The sequence below is a fragment of the Micropterus salmoides genome, unplaced genomic scaffold (assembly GCF_014851395.1).
Source record: "Micropterus salmoides isolate LMB-PRFRI ecotype aquatic unplaced genomic scaffold, ASM1485139v1 Ms_hic_scaffold_14, whole genome shotgun sequence".
Taxonomy (NCBI): Eukaryota; Metazoa; Chordata; class Actinopteri; order Centrarchiformes; family Centrarchidae; genus Micropterus; species Micropterus salmoides.
Window position 1 is genome coordinate 5,317,501 of NW_024040485.1, and position 21,445 is coordinate 5,338,945.

A 21,445-nucleotide genomic window follows, 5' to 3' on the forward strand; every position below is an offset into this window, starting at 1 on the left:
CACCAAGACTAATGTCTTCACTTTGTATTCTTGTGATGACACATTATATGCTGCAGTAGCTGTAATCTACCTTTATTTTTAAATCAGTGTATTGGTTTTAAAATTATTTTAACCACTGCTATCCTCTGTGAGGTGTGAGTACAGCATTGCTCCCCTGCGCGCCAAACATTACCTATCCTGACCACAGCGGGGGACAGACTGCAGCTGTGGCCTTCCCTGCTCATCTGATGCCTTCACGTTCCCCTCGTAAACGTTACCTTCAGAAGCGTTTGTCTTGTTTCAAAGTTGTCCCTGATGTTTAATTTATATATTATATTTAAGTTATCTAGGCTTCAATGCATCTTCTGTGGCCGTGTGATTTACCTAAATACTTACTGCTCCGTTCTCTCTTTAGCACTAAGGGACAATGTTTTCTATATCCACAGCTTGAGACAACTGTATACATTAAATTGAGATTAGAGATACAACCATTAATAATTTACAGATTCCCAGTAAGAAAACATCGCCTATTAAATTATATTAAATTACGCTATCTGTCCCTTAAATCCCACACCTCTGTTGATCCACCATTCCTACTTTCCATTTTTATATCCCAACCATTGAATTTGGTCACCAAACAACCAGGGAACTGAACGCTCCTCGATTGTGTTACATTACTATTAAACATGTTTATGTTTTTTTATTGCTCCTGGTCACACTGACAAAAACTATTAACTCCAATTTAAATAGATTTAGTACTTGTCTTTTGTCGTCCATTCTTCTGAAGTCACACTGAAGTCACACTGAAGTCCGGATACCAACGTTCCCGAACGCACCACGTGAACGAGCATTAGCTCAGCAGGGAGGGAGAGAGACAGGGATTGGGATCGAGAGAGTGAAGGAAGGAGAGAGAGAAGCTAAACAGGTGGTCTGAAAACACAGAAAACAATGTCGCCCGGCGGGGAGAAGCGGAAAGAGCTCTAGTCCTCGCTTTTATAAAGGAATACTGAGGCAGCTGCGGAGCCGAACAAACAAAAACCCATGCACCTTTTTTATTTTCACTCGGATTCATCCTCCTCCTCCTCCTCCTCTCCTCGGTTTTACTCCGAGTCTGGGCAAGATCTCGGATACTGAACCATGAAAGTCACGGTGTGTTTTGGCAGGACCCGGGTGGTGGTGCCGTGCGGGGATGGAAATATCAAAGTCCACACACTCATCCAGCAGGCTGTCATGAGATATAAGAAGGCTATCGCCAAGGTAAGCGGCTGCTACTTTGTTTTCTTGCGGCTTTTGTTTTCCTGGAAACAATGTCGCTACGTCCCGTTGGGCTCCGCAGGCGCACTCAATATGGCGCAAACTTGGAAGAAATGCAGCGAGGAAGGAAAGGGGTGCCTGTTTCTGCTGTCTGGTGCTGCTGTGTTCAGTTAATGAGCTCACACACGCCGCATGTGCGTGTTACTCGCCGTGCGTTGCTGCTTTCAAAGAAAGGCGCACCGCCATTGTGGTTCTTGTGTTTGGAAACCCGCAAAACTTCCTCTGGGATTGTAGCTGTGGCACTAAACAAAGTGGTCAGTTGCAGCGTAAAAACAGGCGCTTCCAACACATTTCACGTTTTTAGACTTGAGTAACCCAGTTGTAAGACCTCAGTTGATGCCTCTGAAAGTTGCCAGCAGAGATTAGCCTACTAGCAAGTTAGCCAGCAGGCTGCAAAAGTAGGACTGCAGTCTGAGGGGGTTAGGCTTCAGTGCAGGGAGATGCAATTAGAAACAGGAAAGTTCTTAGTCTATACTCTGTTTAAAGCTGTCTATCAACACAAAACATGAAAAGCTCCTTATTATTCAACTTACAATGAGCTCATTGTGGTGGCAGGAAGGGTGAGCTGGAGTATGCAGGGAAAGAGAGATGATGAGAGTTCAGGTTAGTCCTGATCAGTGATGAAAATGCAAGAGGAGGGAAGAGCAGGAACACATGGTATTTTGATAAGTTAGGTGTATAGTCTTGGACTAAGACTTTTCAGAGAACAAGCTCCAGCTGACCGGTGGAGGCATGGACCTGACACATAAATCAGAGATAAACGTGAGCCCTAAGAAAGCCTGTGGCAAAATGTTGGGGTAGCAGCAGATAACCTGTGAACTAGCTCTGTGCTTTAAGCGCTATCTGGCTAGATCAGGTAAGATGAGAAGCATTAAGCTAGAAATGTTATGTTCCCTTACTTTACCTTTAGTACACCCAATTTGAAATTGTTTTTGTCATAAACATCATGATAAAATTCATTTAGTACATATCCTCTGTATGTGTTAAAACCAAAATATGGCTCAATGCCACTCTACTATAATCAAAGTTTATATAATCCACAAAAGTTTAATGGGAACTGTGTGAAAACAGTCAATTTTGGTATAGGAATAAATTCCCAGTTGGTAATTTGGTTTATTGTCCAGCCTTTGTTTAAGGTACAAATATATTACAGCAGCTACTTAGGTTTTATGAATAATTAACTTTTTTGCGCTTCCATGTGCTAAGTTTAAGGCAGTCTCTTTTTCTTTGTAATGATAGTGACCTAGAAGTCATACTGTATCCTCCTCTCCTTTTGAATAATTCAGTGTGAGCAGGCAGAGGAGTGCTGGAGAATATCTCTGTGCAGTTGAGAGGTAGGTAAAGAGCTGCTGAACTACTCTCTCCACCTTGCTTGATGCCCGCTCTTATTTGACTTGATGCAAATCGTTGTAATCTTGAACCAGTGAAATTGCAGAGTTTCTTGAAAGTAGCTTTCTGAGAAAAAGCTAAGTCTAGTAAAATGGTTTCATGACACGAAACCTTATCACTGTCTTTAGTTTCCCCCTGAAAGAAGTAAATGTAGGTGATCAGTTGAAATGTAAAAAAAAAAAAAAAAATGTAAAAAATTGATGGAAACAGATGGAAACAGATTTTGACAGGTATTGCAGGATAAGAGACACTGGTACGCAGGATGATCACTGCTGTAATCGCAGAGCTATGAAGTGTCCATCGTCATGTGTGTCCAATTCAAAGAGACTGGAGTGTAACAGAGCTTTTCACTTTGACCTTCCATGTGGATGTGAAGTTTTAAACATGCTGCAGTGCTGAGGAACATGCAACAGAAATATAACTAAATATCATATCCATGGGACGATTAGATATATTCCAGCTTAAAAAAGGGACCCCACTCTTCAAATTCCAACACTACGAGAGACTGCACCCTCTGAGTTTTAGCAAATTTCAGAGATATTAACTTTAAATTTACAATGTGACAAATACAGTTCATATCAGAAATTAATATTTTGGGTTAGGGATGGAGGGTATGGACAAAATCTTCAATCACATCATTTTGTTGAGAGTAACTAAGTGCATTAACTCAACTGTACTTTACTTGAGTATTTTCTTTTCATGCCACTTTCTATTTACTTCAGTACATCTCAGAGGGAGATATTGTACTTTTTACTTCACCGCATTTATCTGACAGCTTCAGTTACTTTACAAAGTAAGATTTTTACACACAAAACATATGAAGAGTTTAAAAAATATGATGTTTTGTTATAAAATAAACTGCCCAACAGCTTATGTAAGTACTGCTCGTACATTAGTTGATGATTGTTTAGTTTATCGTCATTTTATTTCTCATGTAGAACAGTTAGTGGTTCCGGCTTCACAAATATATGAAGCTCTGCAGTCGAGACATTTTGCCTTACGCATTGAGTACTTTTAATTCTTCAAGTACATTTTCCCGATTATACTTACATACTTTTACTTAAATACCACAGTAGCACAGTCATAAAGATTTGGAAGACAGCATTTAAGATATACTTAAATATTACAATTAGGGCTGCAGCTAACAATGACACTAACCCCTGGTAACGGATCAGCTGTGCACGTTTATAGGTGATAGATATTTATTAGTCCTTTCAGAAATTCATAGTGTGTCATACAGCAAACATCATACCAACAACCAGACAGCTGCTTTACCAACACAAACATCACCCGAGTGCTATACAAGTTATACTAGGCTTGTGCAGACTACACGACTTTCAGCGTTGTCTGATGGCCGTGCTGGTCACACTACACAACTTGCCGTCTTGTGATGGGAGTCTTGAAGTCGTTGTGGCGTTCACACTACGTGACTGATCGGTGACAGGGGGTCACACACATTACAGGAGCTGACAGTGGCTGTGTCACCCGATGCTGTTTTTATCAAGAAAACACACGTGAAATGTGAAACGGGAAATGAGCGTTCCTGCACATGAAACAGCTGTTTGTTATTATAAAGATGGCAATTATAAAGACAAAGAATCTGGGAGAAAGGATGGATTAGCACACGCAGGAAGCAGGGTTTGTCTGAGCTACAGAGAGAGCTGCAGGTGAGTTAAAAGGTGCAGCTCCCAGACACCCAGTTAACTCCCGACTGTGAGGTTACAACTCACGGCCCAAAAAGGAGAACAACAAACGCACGTGGTCACATTTTCAGCTGAGGTCTGCGGCTTACGTTGGCTTCAACTCAACAATCAATCATGATTTCAGTTAAATGCTAAAGTTACTGTTACCTTGTCCGTGGTCCGCTGGCAGAACACCGGCTGCTTTCCGATAAGGCGCTGTCGTGCTGTTGCCGAGGCGACACAAGTTTCGTTTTACGGTGGACGGACAGTAACATTACAGAGTTGTTGTTTTCTTTAGCTTGAAATAATCCCATACTTTGGACACTTTCTTCTTTGTCCCTTGCTATTTTCTCTCTCTTCCTCCACTTTGCAAACAGCTCCATCATAAGATAACTGTTGTCTGTCTTTAAAGTTTTAATCAAAATTTTGGAAAAGGCAATTGGCTGGAAAACCCACCTGTGCTGCTGTTTAATGCAGAGGCTGGATTGTGCCTGTGTGCTGGGAATGAGGCCACACATTCAGTTCTCATTCTGTATTATCCAAGCTTTGATCTAAATTATTAAAACCATAAACCTGGACCTCCTCATGAACTCCTCACCCACAACAAAACATACGGCCTCAAAATACGACGCCCTCGTCATTTAATCACCTCAGATCTGCGTTTCGTCCCACCCAGCCTACATTTCACCTGACTAAGGTCGGGCATTGTCATGTTTCATGTGTGGGGAGCGTCTGCGAAAGTCTTTGGGTCACAGATGTTGTGTTGAAGATCACAGCTTTTTTTGGTCAGCCCGTTTTTAATAAGAGGCCTGACTTTAGGTTGGTTTTCCTGTTTTTAGTGTTTGTATGGACCTTCTTCTAACTTCCCCTGTCATTAGAGAAGAATGCTTCCTGCAGAAAAGAAAAAACAAAACAAAAACAGTCCACTTCTGAGGGGCCTTAAACCATCTCATAAATTTGGAATTAGAAAGATGAGGACGCTGGACTCACTGGACTTGAGACTACCAGCTTCAAGGTCTCTGAACGTTTTGAAAAGTGAAACGGTGTCCTATTATCCTCCTCGCCTCTTTTTCCTTCCACAGATCATAGGGTAGTTTCTCACTAATGTTCACCCATTTGACTAAGTGTGGCAAGCGTTTAAAATGACACCCTTCACTGGAAAACCGTCTGGTGGTTTAACGCTCCAAACCCTCAAGTGACATAAGCCCTGGCACGTCAGAAGAACCAAGAGATTTGTCTCTTTTTGACTCTTCCAAATGCTCGGAAACCTCCGGGGGATATCTGGTGTCTGGGTTGTTGTGTTCACACCAGTATACGCCGGATTTCCATTCACAGCTTCACACTGTTAGTTTCCTCCGGTGGACTCCATTGTCTACAAACTTGACCGTTAAGGCAGACAGATTTAACATGACTTGGACCTGTTGCAGACAATAGGAGCAGGTGTCTGCTGTCTGTTTGGTTAAGTAAGTGGGGTTTTTTTTCCGGAAAGATGCAGTTAAAAATAGTTGTACTTAATTAATAGCGCTGCACGATTTGGAGAAGATTGAGATTCGATTATAATGGTACAATGAGTCTACTTGCTTAATTGTCAAGAAAAATACAATTACAATACATTGCAATTAGATTAATCGTGCAGCAATATTAATTAATCTAACTTTTGGGTTCTGATGAACCCATTAGAGCTGCAACACAGATTTATTTTCATTGTTGACTTTCAATATTTTTCCATATTTTGGCTGTTTAAAAAAATGTTGAATATTGTGAAGAATCTCCTGTCCGAAATCTGAAAGTGGGGGTGACCATGCCTTTTTTTTTTTTTTAAGAATGGAATCTTGGACTAAAATCTTTAATGGGTGCTTTGTAGGAAACCAGTGGAATATAATTCAGTTTTTAGTTGGCGTCATGAGCAAGTATTTCACAAAAAAAAAAAAATATATATTTTTATTGTTTGTTAGATAATGAGATGAGGTTACATTTGAGGGCATATCTCGAGGGAAAATGTATTTAGATTATGTGTCAAACTTGAAATTCCACAAGTTAGATAAAAAAAATAACCAATAATCAGCGTGGACTGAGCTCAGAACATCGTCACATTTGTGCAGAACTGTTGTTGACTGACTCAGATCTGTCAGCCTGTTTTTAATCTTGTCCTGAAGTCTAAGACATTATTCAATTCATTACACCAATGGCTGTTATTAATGAGCGTGCAGGAGCCACCCTTTGATGGCGGACAGGGCCGGGAGATAAGCAGTCCTGCACGCTGTGAGGGTTAACTGCTGCTGTTGCGGTCATACAGATTAGCATGTTCGCCAGCAGAAATATGCCACATCTTCAAAGGAACAGCTCCCAGTTTTGAAGTTGGTCCCATTTTGTTCAAAAGAGTGACATAACTGCATGCATGGAAGCGACATGAAAGTCTTTATGATAATGAGGAAGGAGCATAGTGTCATGTGTCCAAGAGTGCGCAGATGTGCCAGGGCCAAAGTGTTCACACTGACAGAATGAGAGGTCTGCTTTACTATGGCTGTTTTCACACCAGGCTTGTTTGTCTTTAGGAGTCTAAACGCCAGTTTATCTGCCCTAATGGGCTGCTTTCGCAATTGTTTGTCGTCGTTCCAATCTGTGGGTTGTGTAAAGTGCATGTGTTTAGCACCGTTGCCAAGAAATTATATTTGCGCCTGTCTTGACATATGCACGCTAACTGGAGAACAATGTAGAGGTGTGAGGACCCTTGAGCGATACTGTAATGCAACAGTTTGTCTGGGCTGCAAAGAAATAAAAGCACAACCATACTTTGAGCTTGCACGTTGTTCTCTGCATACAGTTATACAGTCAGTCATCAGGTTCTTTATTTCCTGTTTTCTTGCTAACTAATGCAAGAATGGCACTAATGGTGTTATCATGAGGGGTTTTCTGAAGCATTTGTCTGTCCTCTATCTCTATCTACAATCTAAACAGTAATCCGTGCATGGGCTGTGTTCACAACGGGCATATCTGGAGCACTTTATTCCAAGGTTTGTTCTGGAATGACTTGTAGCTGTTGAAGCTAAAGCAACTTAAAAATGTAACTGCACCATAATTGTAGGTGCAGTAGAACTACCTCATGTCAAGTCATAAGCCCAAATAATTTTACAGTTCGTCTGTTTGATCCTCATGTCACCAGGCCGTACCAGCCTGGGGTTCCCGCTTCCAAAATGGGCACAGTGCAGGATTAAAAGCTTCACTGATGATCCCCGGGCCGCTGACTTTGCCCTTGACCAAACTACTGTGAAAAATGTCCTAAAACATGACCGGGCTTAGCATTTAATTTCCTAAAGGAGACCGTTAAAGACACGCCGGAATGATCCGAAGACAATTAGCCATGTGTGAAATTGTAGAAAAGTATGGGGACGCGATGGCTTCATATGTTTTTAAAAACGGACGCATAAAGATTCAGAGCGCTCATCCTACTGCTTTGCAAAAAACATTTATCTTGAAAATGGAAAGTTCATAGAAGTTATATAAAATAACTGACATTACATAAAGGGCTTTGAACAACAGGGAAGACGATTGCAGTCAGCAGTACGCTATTTGATGATGCTGGCATTACTGCGTTTCCCGCAGTGCTGCTCCGCTGTGCATTTTGGATGAGGTTATGTTTTTTTTATATATATATATATATATATTTTTTTTAACAACTCGATAATGCACTCTGCTTCACTGTGAGGAATTTACATAAGTGACCTGTCATCCTTATTCGTGTTTGACATCATGATATTGATGTCATAATAAATAAATGTATTTTTTTTATCATCTGCCAGGGGTAGAGGCGAACATGGCGTGGAGTCATTAGCAGAGCAGAGCAGCTGTTAATGCAGAGAGAGCCTGAGAAGTGTAGTAGGAGGCTGTAAAATGCTGACTGCAGACTTCTCAAATGGTGGGAAGACCAGCGCTCTCCTTTTTGAAGTTAGTTTACATTTAGAGGTTGAGCTCATGCTGATATTCAGAACAGTGTACAGTGAGATTAAACCAATGAATATGATGCCATTTCTTGAATCGTCTGTAATGAGAGAAATCTGTGTTGAGGAGTGCATGGATCAAAGCATCAGCACTCTGACAGGTGATTAAACCAGATTTCTGCTGAAGGTTATTGAAAACTTGCCAGGAAACCTTTTTTATACTGTTGAATTTAATGACCTACTACAGTGTGTTCATAGGACATTCTATTGATGCAGTGTCCTTGAAATAAGCGTAAGAACATGTTGGGACCACAATAATTTTAATTAACATAGCAGAGCTGTACCCTTGAGACAGAAATGAGGACTTGGGACATTACTTTCTTTTAAGTATTCCTCACACAGAGTGCTTTTAGGATTGTTGAACAGCCATTTCTATGTTGGAATTTGGGGGTGAGTTGCATCTGACAAATTTTGACTATCCGAAAGTGTGTGGCGTAGAGTTGTAACCGTGGGATGAAAATTGACGGCTCTCACGACATGCACGTTTGCTCATCTACGGTATCAAATTCTCCTGTATCCCGTATTTTCGGTTATTGTACTGTGAAAATCTCATACTTTGCAACCCTAATGTGGCGTTATCCACATGTGTACGGTCCATCATGTCTTGTCCCTCCCTATCATTATAGGCTTTTTGCCGTTCGAGTGTGGCCATTCAGAACACACATAAACACTTTTTTCCTCTATAGGCCTACATGTTCAGATGACAGAGACTCACACAGCTTTGAAGAAAATGCCGTTTAATGGACAATTCAGAGAACTGAAAGTCTGCAAATTGCTTAAGAAGACTTGTTTTGAGGCTATAAAGGCATTATACGCACTGATAACTGACACATCTGTTGGGTGGGACATCAGGCTAATCCCATACTACCCACACAGATGGTTTTGTAAATGATCCCTTGATTGAAAAAGAGCACATTACATAAAAATGTTGGATTTTAACGTTGCAAACTGTACTCTTGACCCTGGGGGGGGGGGGTTCTCCAAGAAAACCATAGCTAATGAGGGTCCTGATCTTAAGACTTAATGACAGAGTAAGCTTAAGTGATTTACAGAGTGCTATGAAAACAGATTAGGGTACTTGAACCCTGGCATGGATCCAGCCAGCTGACCATTGCCACCCCAACCATGAGCGTAGAAGTTTGCTACGTAGGGTGCGCTGCATCCCCCAACAGCCCAGAGGCTGACTGAAAGCAGCCTATTTCGGGTGATGGATACTCAGTTCAGCTGTAGACTTTCTTCCGTAAACAGAGGAAGCTCCTGAATGTAAACTGGTGCTGGGGAAAAAAGGATCAGGAAGCTCATATAAAGGTTTTATGATATCTGCTCTGCTCTGTAGACTGAGATTTTTAGCGTGTATTCCCAGAAGGGCATTTGTGGAAAACCGGGGTTGGATGCTGAGAAAGCTTCTGTGTTTTCAGGAGAATACAGTCATTGTAGAAGTCGACCACAAGCGTGACTTTAAGATGATTTTGACCTCGAAGATTTAATGTTCGATGTTAAATGTGAGTCTTGTTGAAGTTAGGGATATACTATTTTTAAAATAAAGTTAAATTGTGTTCACCTTTTTGAAACATGTGACACCGTAAAACATCTGGCATGAAATAAAGACTCACCAGTCCACGTCGTTTAAGTTATTAAAAAATTTGAGGGATTGCTTACAGAACAGTGTCATTACATGTGTTGAGAACACTGCGTTGTATTCATCTCTGTGCTTTTTTCCCAAACTGTTCAGGCAGCTCGGGTTGAATTTACTCAGGAGTTTTGTGGTTAGATCCACAGCAACATTTAAATAGTCTCACCTGATAGTTATACTAAGCTGGCCTGGCATAAATGGGTAGTCATCAACTTTCTCAAATAATAAACATGGAGGTTACAAAGCCCAGACATTGTGTCCTAGTGTCTGCTCAATGGAACAGTGTCCCCTTTGGACTCTTAAGTAGTTTTCAAGTATGGAAAAGCTCATCAATTGCCTTTTCGAGTGTAAAAACCTAAATGCAGAAGGGAAAAATTTCTCTGACACTTCATAGTGCTGCCAATCTGGCCTAGCAAACACAGACCATCTGGGAATACTCAGAACTCAGATGCTTTACTTTGTGATATGGATGCAATTTAAGATTATTTTTATTATTACCCTGCTGATTTATTTTTCATTGATTAACTGTTTGGTCTATGCAATGTCGGAAAATGGTGAGACGGTGATGGTTTTTAAATTTCTTTTTCCAACCAATTTGGGCTGAACCATTTAAGGGGAAAAAAATCTAATTGCGATTTTTCTGCCAGATATCGCAATTATCATTCGATTTAGTTTATCTAAAGTTCAATACTCACTGCCAGTCTATTTTTGATGGAAGCCACATCAAGTAGCACAGAGCAGATGAACAGGGCAGGAAGTCAGACACTGAACTGCATAGAGAATCGGGTCGATTTTCAAAATAAAACACCCTGAGCACACTCCGGATTGTATATCAACAAAATAGACAATAATTTAACTACGTAGCCTATCTAATCATGATAGATACACAAAAAACAAGGGCAGTTGAACAAATTAACAAAATCAGAACAAGTCGGCAAAATCAGGCAGGCAATAAGCTCTTATTGTGAAATGCTCCATGTGGGATATGTAGCCTGTAGAGACCGGCACAAAACCGGTTCACAGAGGGCTGTAGTTGAAGCACAAAAATGACAGTCAACAAAGTATGGCAGGCTAAACGCTCCGCTGCTGAAAAACTTCAGTGTGTTGATGCCGAAGAAAACTGTGCCCACTCTGATTAGTGAGAAGGACCGCAACAGGAGGCGCATGGCGCTTGTGATTGGTTACCATATCTGTCACACAAGGATGACAACGGAATGAATCTGTAACTGCACAACTGTTTAAAATGGGTCAGAAGCTCTGTGTAATAAACCTACATTGCAATCACATTCTTCACAATTAGCTCTTTCAAATTGCAATTTCGAGTTGAAAACGGTTAATCGTTCAGCCCTACAACCAACGTTCGCAAACTCAAAGACATTAGATTTACTATCCTTTTAAGATAGATTTTTCACATCATGCAAGCTAAAACTACATGCTTTTGGATTTTTCATTGAAAAATGTACTTAATAAACCACATTGCTGCTAGTTAAATTTTCTCAAACTATTAATCCACTAATCATTGAACTTCTACTTAATTAAAATAGCAACACATGTAAGAGTGTTAAAAAGGACTATTTCCATCTGGAAGTAGTTTTAAAATGGAAATACTGTCATAAAGTGTGTCAGAATTGTGCTCAAAGGATTTGGGTTTATTATAAATTGTGTCTTATGTTAGCATCATTCTGAAATTTAGAAAACATGGCACACGGTCAAAAATAAGTCAGATTGATGAAGAAACGTGAACTGTGATGTGATCAGACAGGTTGTAAACAAACCCCAATTTTATTTGGAAGAGAAATTTAAGTCAAACAATAAAATGATTACCTGAAATGTTCCCAGATCTCAGGAAATACTTAGGGACCGATTATCCTAGCTGAAAGAGATGATGGAGTACTACAAAAAATACAGCGCTTGATAATAATGTACTTTGTTTCATAGTACTTATGTGCTTAGTTAGAAAAGGCACAGGTTTAATATCCCACAATATCCAGTGTGGACACAACATGACCAGAAACCCTGTTGAGGAGTCTTTGATCAAATCACTGACTGCCCCATCTGCCCTTCCCCCATGTGCCTATTCGGTGTGAGCTGCTTTAGATCAGAGTATCAGTGTAAAATGACTGTGCACTTGTTTTCAGCAGGCAGACCGGCCTTGTTCACAGGCCTGAGTGTCCCTTGTCCACCCAGCGGACAGACACTGACTGAAATGTCAAGGACTCTGTGTGTGCGGAGCGCCGAGCACAGGGAGAGGATTGTCTCTGAGGAATGTCAGGACACTGAACAAACAGTGGCATAGCTCACATATACTGTATCCCTCAGTGCAGCCCGATACAGCCTGGAGATTTGATGGAGTCTCAGGACTTTATATTCATACCAAACTGTTATTCTCTTCCTTTTCTGCAGCTGTGGCGTAGATCTTCTATTTCTGTTCTTGTTTTTCAGTCTCATTGTTTAGATGCTGGTTTATTTTCTTCCTCCTGCCTTTGAAATTCCTGCGAGACTCTTCTTGCCAAATTTCATTTTATTTCCCCCCTCATAACAGAGCCTGTTGTTCTCGCCCAGCTGTTAATTGCCAGCGGCTAAGCGAGAAACCTGGTGCTTTAGTGATGCAAAGAAACAAAGTGCAAAGCTCAAACCGCCAAGCGTGTTCATGAGAACCCAAATGGATTTCAAAAGGCCCTGCATTGGCATAGTCACAATTTGAAATGTGGTGAAATTCTGAGACAAGTGTGAGGTTTAGTTTGGAAACGGAAAACCACATGCTGCTCAGGGGATGAGGAGACTACAATGGCATAACCCAAATGATTTATGAGTGTAGATTAATGATGTCCCATGAAATGGAATTCAGTACTTAGGCTGATGAGGCTTTGTCTGCTAAATATAGGACAGACCAAGTGAGAGCTCTGCCTTTGACAGATAGATAATTATTGGCCTTTGGGCGGAGCAGAGGCACGAGGGCCTTGAACCTCTTCTTCATCTGTTTGATGTCTCTGCCTTCTGTCTGCTGGGGTGTCTCGGTTGCTCCTGGTGTAGTTCAGGAGGCAAATGGCAGAGTTAGGACAGGCTAATTAGCAAGAAAATTACGTGTTACATTATCATTGTAAATAAAAAATGTTGGTGGTGTGGACTGTTGGTTAACCTAGACAATTTTAACGCAAAAATCTATGATAGATTAACAGGTGACTATTTTATGTGTATAATGTCATATTTTAAACATTTAACATGGAGGACGCTGAAGTTACTAGAGTTTATTAGAGTTTTTCTTTGCAATTGGTGTCTTCCTTGTGTGATGTCTTAAGTTTGTCACCGTTCAGCATGGCTAATTCCGTGCTCCATTGAGCAGGTAAAGCAAGGCTTAACACACCTGGTTTAGTATAAATAAGGCCCCATCCATACTTGAGTTTAAAAATGAAGTTTTAAATCTAATACGATCTCCATCCACACCAGCGTCTTAGCTGCGTATCAGAGTTGATCTCCATCTATATTAAAACGACTGAAAACGCACATCTAGTGGCCATTCACATACACTGGGCATGCACGTGCCGGTGTAAACATGAAGCAGATGGTCTATTCCATAGTTACAGGAGATTTGGTGAAAGAATAAAGTACTACAGACGAAGAACCACACCAGATATTATTTTGCATGGACCAATAACGAGCTGGGACTGTTACTGAATGTAACACAGGAGTTAAAAGCCACAGTGGCAACAGAAAACAGCCTGGGAGTCTCAAATGCAAATTAATTATTTAAAAATCATACAATGTCACTTTCTTGATTTTTGTTTTAGATTCCGTCTCTCATAGTTTAAGTGTACCTATGATTAAAAATGACAGACCCCTACATGCTTAGTAAGTAGGAAAACCTGCAAAATCAGCAGTGTATCAAATACTTGTTCTCCCCACTGTAAGTGTTGTTTGCACAGTACAAGCTATTTTAATATAAATATTAAATCAAAATAAATATTTTAAATATTCATTTTTTTTTTTTTCTTTTCTCATGTATGTTCTGGGGTATGAATGTGAGCATAAATGTATAAGCATGTAGAGTTTCTGTAGATTTTGGTCTGTAAATTATATTTCTTATTAAATAAAGATGAAAAAAAAAAATAAAAAAAAAAATAATGCATTGCATGACTTATGAGACCCAGTCGGAGCCAAACATGAGCGTCTGCCTTCACCGTTTCTAAAGTCCTCCGTTTTTCCAGAGTTTTAAAACGAAATACGGGGTCGGCAGAGTTTCCAAACCTTTATGGTTAGAACTGTTTTAGTCTGGGAGGTGCAAAGGCAGCAAAAGGTCTCCGTTTTAAAACAAAAAGGCAATAGTGTGATATGGGGCCTCAGTCTGTCAGTTTGTGAGATCTGTTAAATTGAATTTGAATGTTAATGATTTGGATGTGGCTTAATTTGATTAGTAGAGATCACTATTGCTGAAGCTCTATCAGTTATAAGCTTGTTGATATCTGTCCTTTGGGTTTGAATGGCAGGCCAATTTTCCTTAGATTATGATAAATGAATGAAAGGCTTTGATTCATTGCCGCCTTTGCGATTCCAAGCCTTCGTTCTCTCCTGGGTGTGTTTTTGACATGGCTGGTCTGCACTTGTCAGAATACAGCCTGCACAGAGATCTAATCGTCACCGTGCACACAGAGTGTACACAGAGAGACAATCAGGGATGCACAATCCCCAATGTGTACGTAAATCTCATTGGGCAGCCATTTTAAATGAATTAAGTGAACATTACCGAATTCTGATTACGGTGCTTTTTAAAGAATGGAGCACTGTTACAAAGTTGAGTTCCTCTATTGAAAACCCAAAGCAGCCTCTCTCAATTTGTGCCAGCCGTAGATACTACTGAATGTGAGACATACTGTACATCAGGACTATTCAATTACATATTCAGTTAGGCCAGATTTTAAAACCAGGTCATAGAGATTGGCTAGACATTTTCTCAGGAGTTGAGTATCATTAGGATTTTATTGATACACTCCTATTGATACTTCTATGAATTATGACCGCCTCTACAAAAATTTGCCACGATCATTAAACTATACGCTACTAATGTTTTCACTTGCAATCTCTGCGAGCGCGGTAACTCTCAACGCTTGGCTAGCTTCCTCTCCTCGTTCTTCACAGAACATGTACGCGAGAGGTGTTGTTGTAGGAGCAGCGTAACTCCTTTAAGGAATCGGGAGGTGCGTAGCGGGTGTTTGATTGTCCGAGTGGCAGAAAGTGATGGTGAATGCGAGCGGAGGAAAATATTCTGCTAGTAAATATGTGTCGGTTATAGTGTGTCAACTTCTCAAGAGCAAGAAAAGTCTGTCTGTCATTTCCCCAACTGCTAGAAAAGTAAAGCTGGATAGCGCTAGCAAACGTCCCCTCCCCGCATCCTGCGCGGCCTGCTGCGTTAGTAAAGCAAGTTAGGGATGCAAACTAGTTCCTTTTAAGCTAATGAGATGTTTCTTTTGGATTTTATTGTGTAAATGAATTGCTTGGTAATTAGGGGAGATGGTTCTCATGTTGCCTTTTTTTTCATATTAATTTCTACAGATAGGCTAAATGTCAAAAGCTGTAAATTGAGACACAAAGGACAACATGAACACTCCTATCTATAATGATTGTGAGGTCATATCAACAGGGTTGGCTTGGGTGCTGTGCCATGAAGGTAAAATCACTGTGGCGAGAGGATGGGAAATCGATTGGTTATAGTCCCTCCGCAGACAAATTTTCAATTCGAAGTTTAGTCTTTATCCTTTCTGGTTGTTGTTTATTTATAGTCTGCTCTAGCTTTTCCAACTGTTTGTTCACAGATATGGTAAAAATAAAGGTCCCAAATGATGTGAAATTGCATATTTGTCATATTTGCCCCCCAACCCCACTGCCACCAAATATCTGCATCTCAGTCTATGGGAAAGCACTGATATTTTAAGCCATTCTGATGTGAATCACTTGCTCATGGACACAACAGCACTGCTGCTGAGACATGTTGGATTGGGGGAAAACATTTTTTTGCTTCACCTCCGCTGCTACAACTCCATCCTAGGGGAAAACACAAAACAGATCTATTGAGAAAGTATTGGCTTTTTACTGGCAAAGGTTTTATTGCACCACGTAGCCTACTTACTAACGAGCGTAGTTGTCGTCAGTAATGTCCACTGATCTGCTGGCTGACTTCAGTGTGTGTGTGTGTGTGTGTGTGTAGTGGAGGCACTCTGCAGAGACTGAGCTGCAGGTCGGACAGTCCTTATTGTTGAGCCCTGGATTGGTGGTGATCGGTACAGCGCATGTGAAACTCAGCAGAGATGAGAATGAAACAAAATGGCTCTCTCGTTAGCTACTTCCATGTCATTTACTTGTGTTGTCATATATCAGAGTACTTATGCTGGGCCACACGGAGGTTGCTTCTGGGCTGGATGTGGCCCGCGGGCCGCCAATTGAATAGGGCTGCTGTACATGATGCTCAACGGGAAAAACTGCTTTTATACAGGGCCATCTGATGATGCAAGTATCTCCATCATGTCCTGACTTGAGCTGTAAGGAAGACTGCAACATGTTTTCTCTTTACCTTTCAATGCCAGTTACTTGTAACTGTAGATATATACATATTTGTGTTTACCTTCCTTTTTTTACGTCCGTAAACTCCCCAGTGCCTTTAGCACCACTACACAGACATCATGTTGAGTGACAAATCCAGACTGCACTGGATGATGTAAGAACTACTCACCTGACCACAGCGGATCCTTGCGTTGCCAGATTTTTGCAGACATGTTAAATGAAGTGCCGGAGACAGTTAGACTGTTTTTGCGGCTTGCAGCATTGGTGCAGCTGGATCTGAGATGCAACTAAACTGTAAAATAAAACAATCACAGACTTTATTTAAATATGGTTCTGTGTAGTTTTTTTTTCCCCCTGCTGGACACTGGAAAATTAATTCTTGCACAAATTTCTAATTTATAGAATTTTATATTGTGTATTGTATTTACTAATAAATAAATCATTAAGTACAACATAAAATTCACAGTTAAATTATAAAGCATAAGTTCATGCCAAATGAAAGTTCTACACATGGTACTGGTGTTACTGCATAATTGCATAAACATGATGCATAACTGTTAATTTTTGTGTACAGTCCACATTGGTCACTACAACCTAAACTATACTGCCAGTATGTTACTGATTCAAATGATTAAATCCAGTATTAAAATGTGTAGACATTTCCTGCGTCTACTAAATGTGCTCTGGAAGAATACATTCTATTTAATAAGATAGTGGAGTGTAGGAGCCAGTCAGCGGTGTTGGTCACTCACCCACATCTCAAACCGGTTCCCCGTTAACCTAACCTGTCTGATACCAGCAGCCAAAATTGAGCTCCTCTGGCTCTGAAGCTGCAGGGATGACCACCAAACCTAGATCTTGTATTTCTGTTCTACAAAGATATCTGGGAGCTTTCCTTTTCCTGTCTGTCATCATCAGTATGCAGGGGGTCAGTGGTGAGGCAGTGCATGGCTGTCAGAGGGACCAGAATAGTTTACATTTATCTGGTAGATAAAGTGACGCTCAATTTGAATGAAGGTAAAATATCTGACCACTTGATTCAGCTGGATAGCAGATGAGAGAGGAGAGAGGTTATTTAATTGCCAACAGACAGTACACATGAATTCCGACCGGGAACTGAAGTTAATGATCACCTAAAGGGAGGTTAATTTGTTACCTTACAATTAATGACACATCTAATTTAATGAAATTTAAAGCACAACAAACATACAGGAAATGTTTTGTAGAAAGCAGAGACATTTTGCCATCAAGGAAGCAGTGTACTTGCTGTCTCTGTACTCATCAGCGAAGGAGTATCTACCAAAACAAGGGGAGGAACAACAGTGGTGCTGTGGTGAAATAACATCTGAGGAAATACCATGTGAAGGTTTCGCAGCCATTTAATTAGAACTTGGTCCAGGGGAACAGGAACAAGGAGAAGTAAAAAGAACTGGAAATGCTAAAAAAAAAAGCAGTAAACAGAACAAAGGAAACACAAGCTAAGCCAGGTTATTTTAGACCAATAGCTAGTGATGGCACAGTAGGTGCTATTGCGGGAAGACTGCAGAGCCTGAAGCCAACACAGGGTTTAGATATTTAGAGCGTTTTTGGCAAATGTAATTTTTTTTGCCTGTATTGTTTTTCTGCAACAAGGATCCTGCATTGCTTGCTTCACAGAATGTCGCAGTAGACTGAAGGACATGATAAAAGAACAAAAAGACTTTGCATGAATGAGTTAAACTTGAAGAAATCACCTTTTGTAATAAACGGTGATGGATTCTGAATGGGACTTGAATGCAGCTTATCACGGTGGTGACAGTTGAGGCAGAAAAGCGCCTTTGCTGGATAAAAAGCTTACTGTGTGAATGAAATGTGTCAGGTTCGGCCTGGGACTGCTGCCTCTTTTGACATGATCAGACAAGATTGTGTGTGTGTGTGTGTGTGTGTGTGTGTGTGCGCGCGCGTGCGCGTGCGTGCGTGTGTGTTCAGCTCCTACGTTTGCCCTCTCGTATACATGAATTAGGACACCAAACCCAACACGCCTGGCATTTCAAAGAGGAGGCCATTTGTTGGAAACAAGCGCCCCATTTAGACTATCGTGTTCCACATATTAAGCTGTGCCCAGAATCTCTACCCATCTCTCTGAAGCCTGGACTTGTTTCGCTCTTCTGTCGCATTCATGTCAGCTAAAGTAAATGTATAGACTAAGCATCCGGTACACGTAAGCTAAGACGGTTAGGGTCTTGCCCCGAAGGTCAGTTCTGATATTTGTCTTTGAAGAAAGGATCAGATGGCTGTTTATAAAACTTCCAAACAATGGTATCCAGGTAAAATGAAATCTGCAAGATGTGAAAGATAAATGAAGGTCGGCGAACAAATGTCCTTAGATTTGCAGAAATGGCCAGCGTGATGTTATACTGGCGCAAAGACTGTAACTTTGACACTGCAGCCCACGGTTTGAATCATCCAAACCGTCACTGTTGGTTTCTTTTAACCATATTTTTAATTTCCTAAACCTAACCAGACGTTAACGGTAGAGATGGCAGAACAAGGGAAAACTCAAACAGTCTCACCGGTCGATTTTTGAAGACACTTAAAAATTGCCTGTTTTGTCTGTAGGTTACTGAATAAAGATGTGTCAGAGTCCTTCACTTTATCTATATTTTACCCTCATGAATGAAATGAGTGTGGTTGTTAAAATAGCAGCTGCGCTTTTGGATACAAGTATTCTCACTGCATTTAGCTCTTGACCCATGCGGTCCAAAGTGAATTTAAGCATAAACGTTACAAGCTTGTTTCCCTTGATTTACATTTAAAGTGACTGCAGCCTCAGAGTCACATGCCCTACTTATTCCCCAATTACATGCATGCTGCAGAAGCCTGGCCTGAGGTGACACAACAGGAAAGCCCTCATGGCATTCTTGTAGTTGATGCCTGGTCCTTTGTGGACCTCAAACAAATGACCAGATTCTATATTTAATGACCCATTCATTTAGCTCACGGATGACTGCTAAATATTTTTCATTAAAGACAAGGCCACTGAACTAGAGCACGTCGGTCTGGACTGTTTAACCACTTGTCAAGCAATGGTGCTATAAAGCTTATGCTCTTTGCATCTTAGCAATTTAGAAAAGCTGTTAAAACCATCTGTCTTCCTTGCCTGTTCAGCCTTCATCTAATGATAATTGGTGAAGATTGTTTTATGAAAAATTTGGTGCGGTCAACTTGTGTTGCCAAGATGCTGTTTCCTCACTCCTTTCTCAGTTTAAAGCTCTGTCGAGCTCAGTGTCCAGCGAGGCTTTGTGGAAGCTTGGCATGGAGACGGAGATACTGCAAATACCTCTATCTTCACCATCCAGACTCGGTGGATGGAAAAAGCCTCGCTCCTGCCAAAGACTGAGACTGCTTGCGCCTGAGTCCAGCTGGTTCTCTATAAACCGCACGTTTTTTGTTTTGATTCACTCCTATGTCTTACTTTGACAGAGGATTATTCTGCAATTACAGACATGCAAAGATAGGCGTGGACTGATTTTGACAAAGCCACTTCAGAAAATGAACACACTATTTTTCTGCAACTTTAAATTTTAGTTACACAATTGAACGGTGACGTTTCAGATCTGTCTACTGCTTCGGATACAAAAAGTTTACATGCATATCCATGTCTGCTGTCTCAATGGACCAGGCAGTGTCCTGACCCTGCAGTTTATCCTCTTACATCATCGGTGTGAGCACTTGCAGAGGGTAAATGAGTGCACGTACTGTTTGTGTACACGTTTATGCCTGTACACCACTGTGCGAGCTTCTAATGCACACAAATCTAAAGTGGAATAAAGAATTTTTTTTTATATTTGCATTAAGAAAGAAATGTTTAGCCTTTAAGCTTTCACATGATCCTGAACAGCAACCAAAATGTTATAATCCTCCTTTGCTACATATTTAAAGGGCACTATCTAAGTTCAGACGGAGATGGATGCATTTTACAGAGAAATTCTACTGTGGTGCGGGCACCTAAACACATTTTTGGCAATGTTATATGCCTTCATCAGGGGATAAACTTTTGACCCAAATGCTAGATGGATCTTACATATTTCCAAGGTTATGACTGTGTGATTTCATCACATATTTCAGAGAGCCAAAGGAGACTATCTCATCTCCTTTCTTGCTGCTACTAACACCCCCCTGGTTTCACTCCAGAGGAGGAAACGACTGCAATCTGCATCTGTCTCTCCCAGAGCTCCAACGTCCCTTCTGCCCACATCCATCTCTACATCCCAGCTCTCTTACCGCCCCCACCATCTTCACAACCCACTTCTTAAGAAACGCCCCGTCTTTCCCCTCTCTCTATCAGCTTTGAACCACATGGGCCTATGCTTGAGCTTTGATGAAGATGAAGGTCCTCTTCTTTTTCTTGATTTTTAAATGCATACAGAAATGCACATTGTAGGACTCTGATGAAACTGCAAATGTTGAAAAAGCAATCGATTTGTTAAAGTGTCTTGCAGCCTTTTATTCCTATGGTCTTATCTCCTTTTCAGTTGGGCCGTTCTGCAAAAATGTTCTGCTTTCTGGCACTTGTCTTTCCTTGTTTACGTTTCTGTGTGTTTTTTATCTTGGAGAATGTAAACCAAACTTTCCTAAAAAATTACTTGAAATGACTTTAAACATTGTTGGTTATCATGACCGCATTAACACAGAATTGAGTATAGTATCTTGCTCATGGGCTTGTGGTCGGCACACCAGCTGTTGTGAGGACTGAGCCTGTGACATCTTGCTTGCAGGATAACCATTGTCCTGCACGGCTGCTCCACATATGGACGCGCACACTCTTTCCTCTCTCTCAGGTCTTTCCATCTCCTTTTCAATAAACTTTAAAAGGGAGTTGTTCAGTCTAGCTGTCAGAATTCTCTCTGTTTGAAGTG

At 40.8% G+C, this 21,445-nt stretch overlaps 1 protein-coding gene across 9 annotated transcripts in view; it reads left to right on the plus strand.

Moving 5' to 3' along the window:
* The first annotated feature begins 849 nt into the window (after positions 1-849).
* pard3ab (par-3 family cell polarity regulator alpha, b) overlaps positions 850-21,445 on the plus strand; it is a 235,541-nt gene continuing 214,945 nt past the window's right edge. For 6 of the 9 annotated variants that reach the window (XM_038717307.1, XM_038717314.1, XM_038717309.1 and 3 more), the window contains exon 1: positions 850-1,236. In XM_038717307.1, coding sequence (XP_038573235.1) covers positions 1,117-1,236 — 120 coding nt within the window. In that variant the 5' untranslated portion in view covers positions 850-1,116. The remainder of the gene's footprint in view (positions 1,237-21,445) is intronic. The other 3 variants (XM_038717305.1, XM_038717306.1, XM_038717313.1) reach the window with 2 other exon arrangements.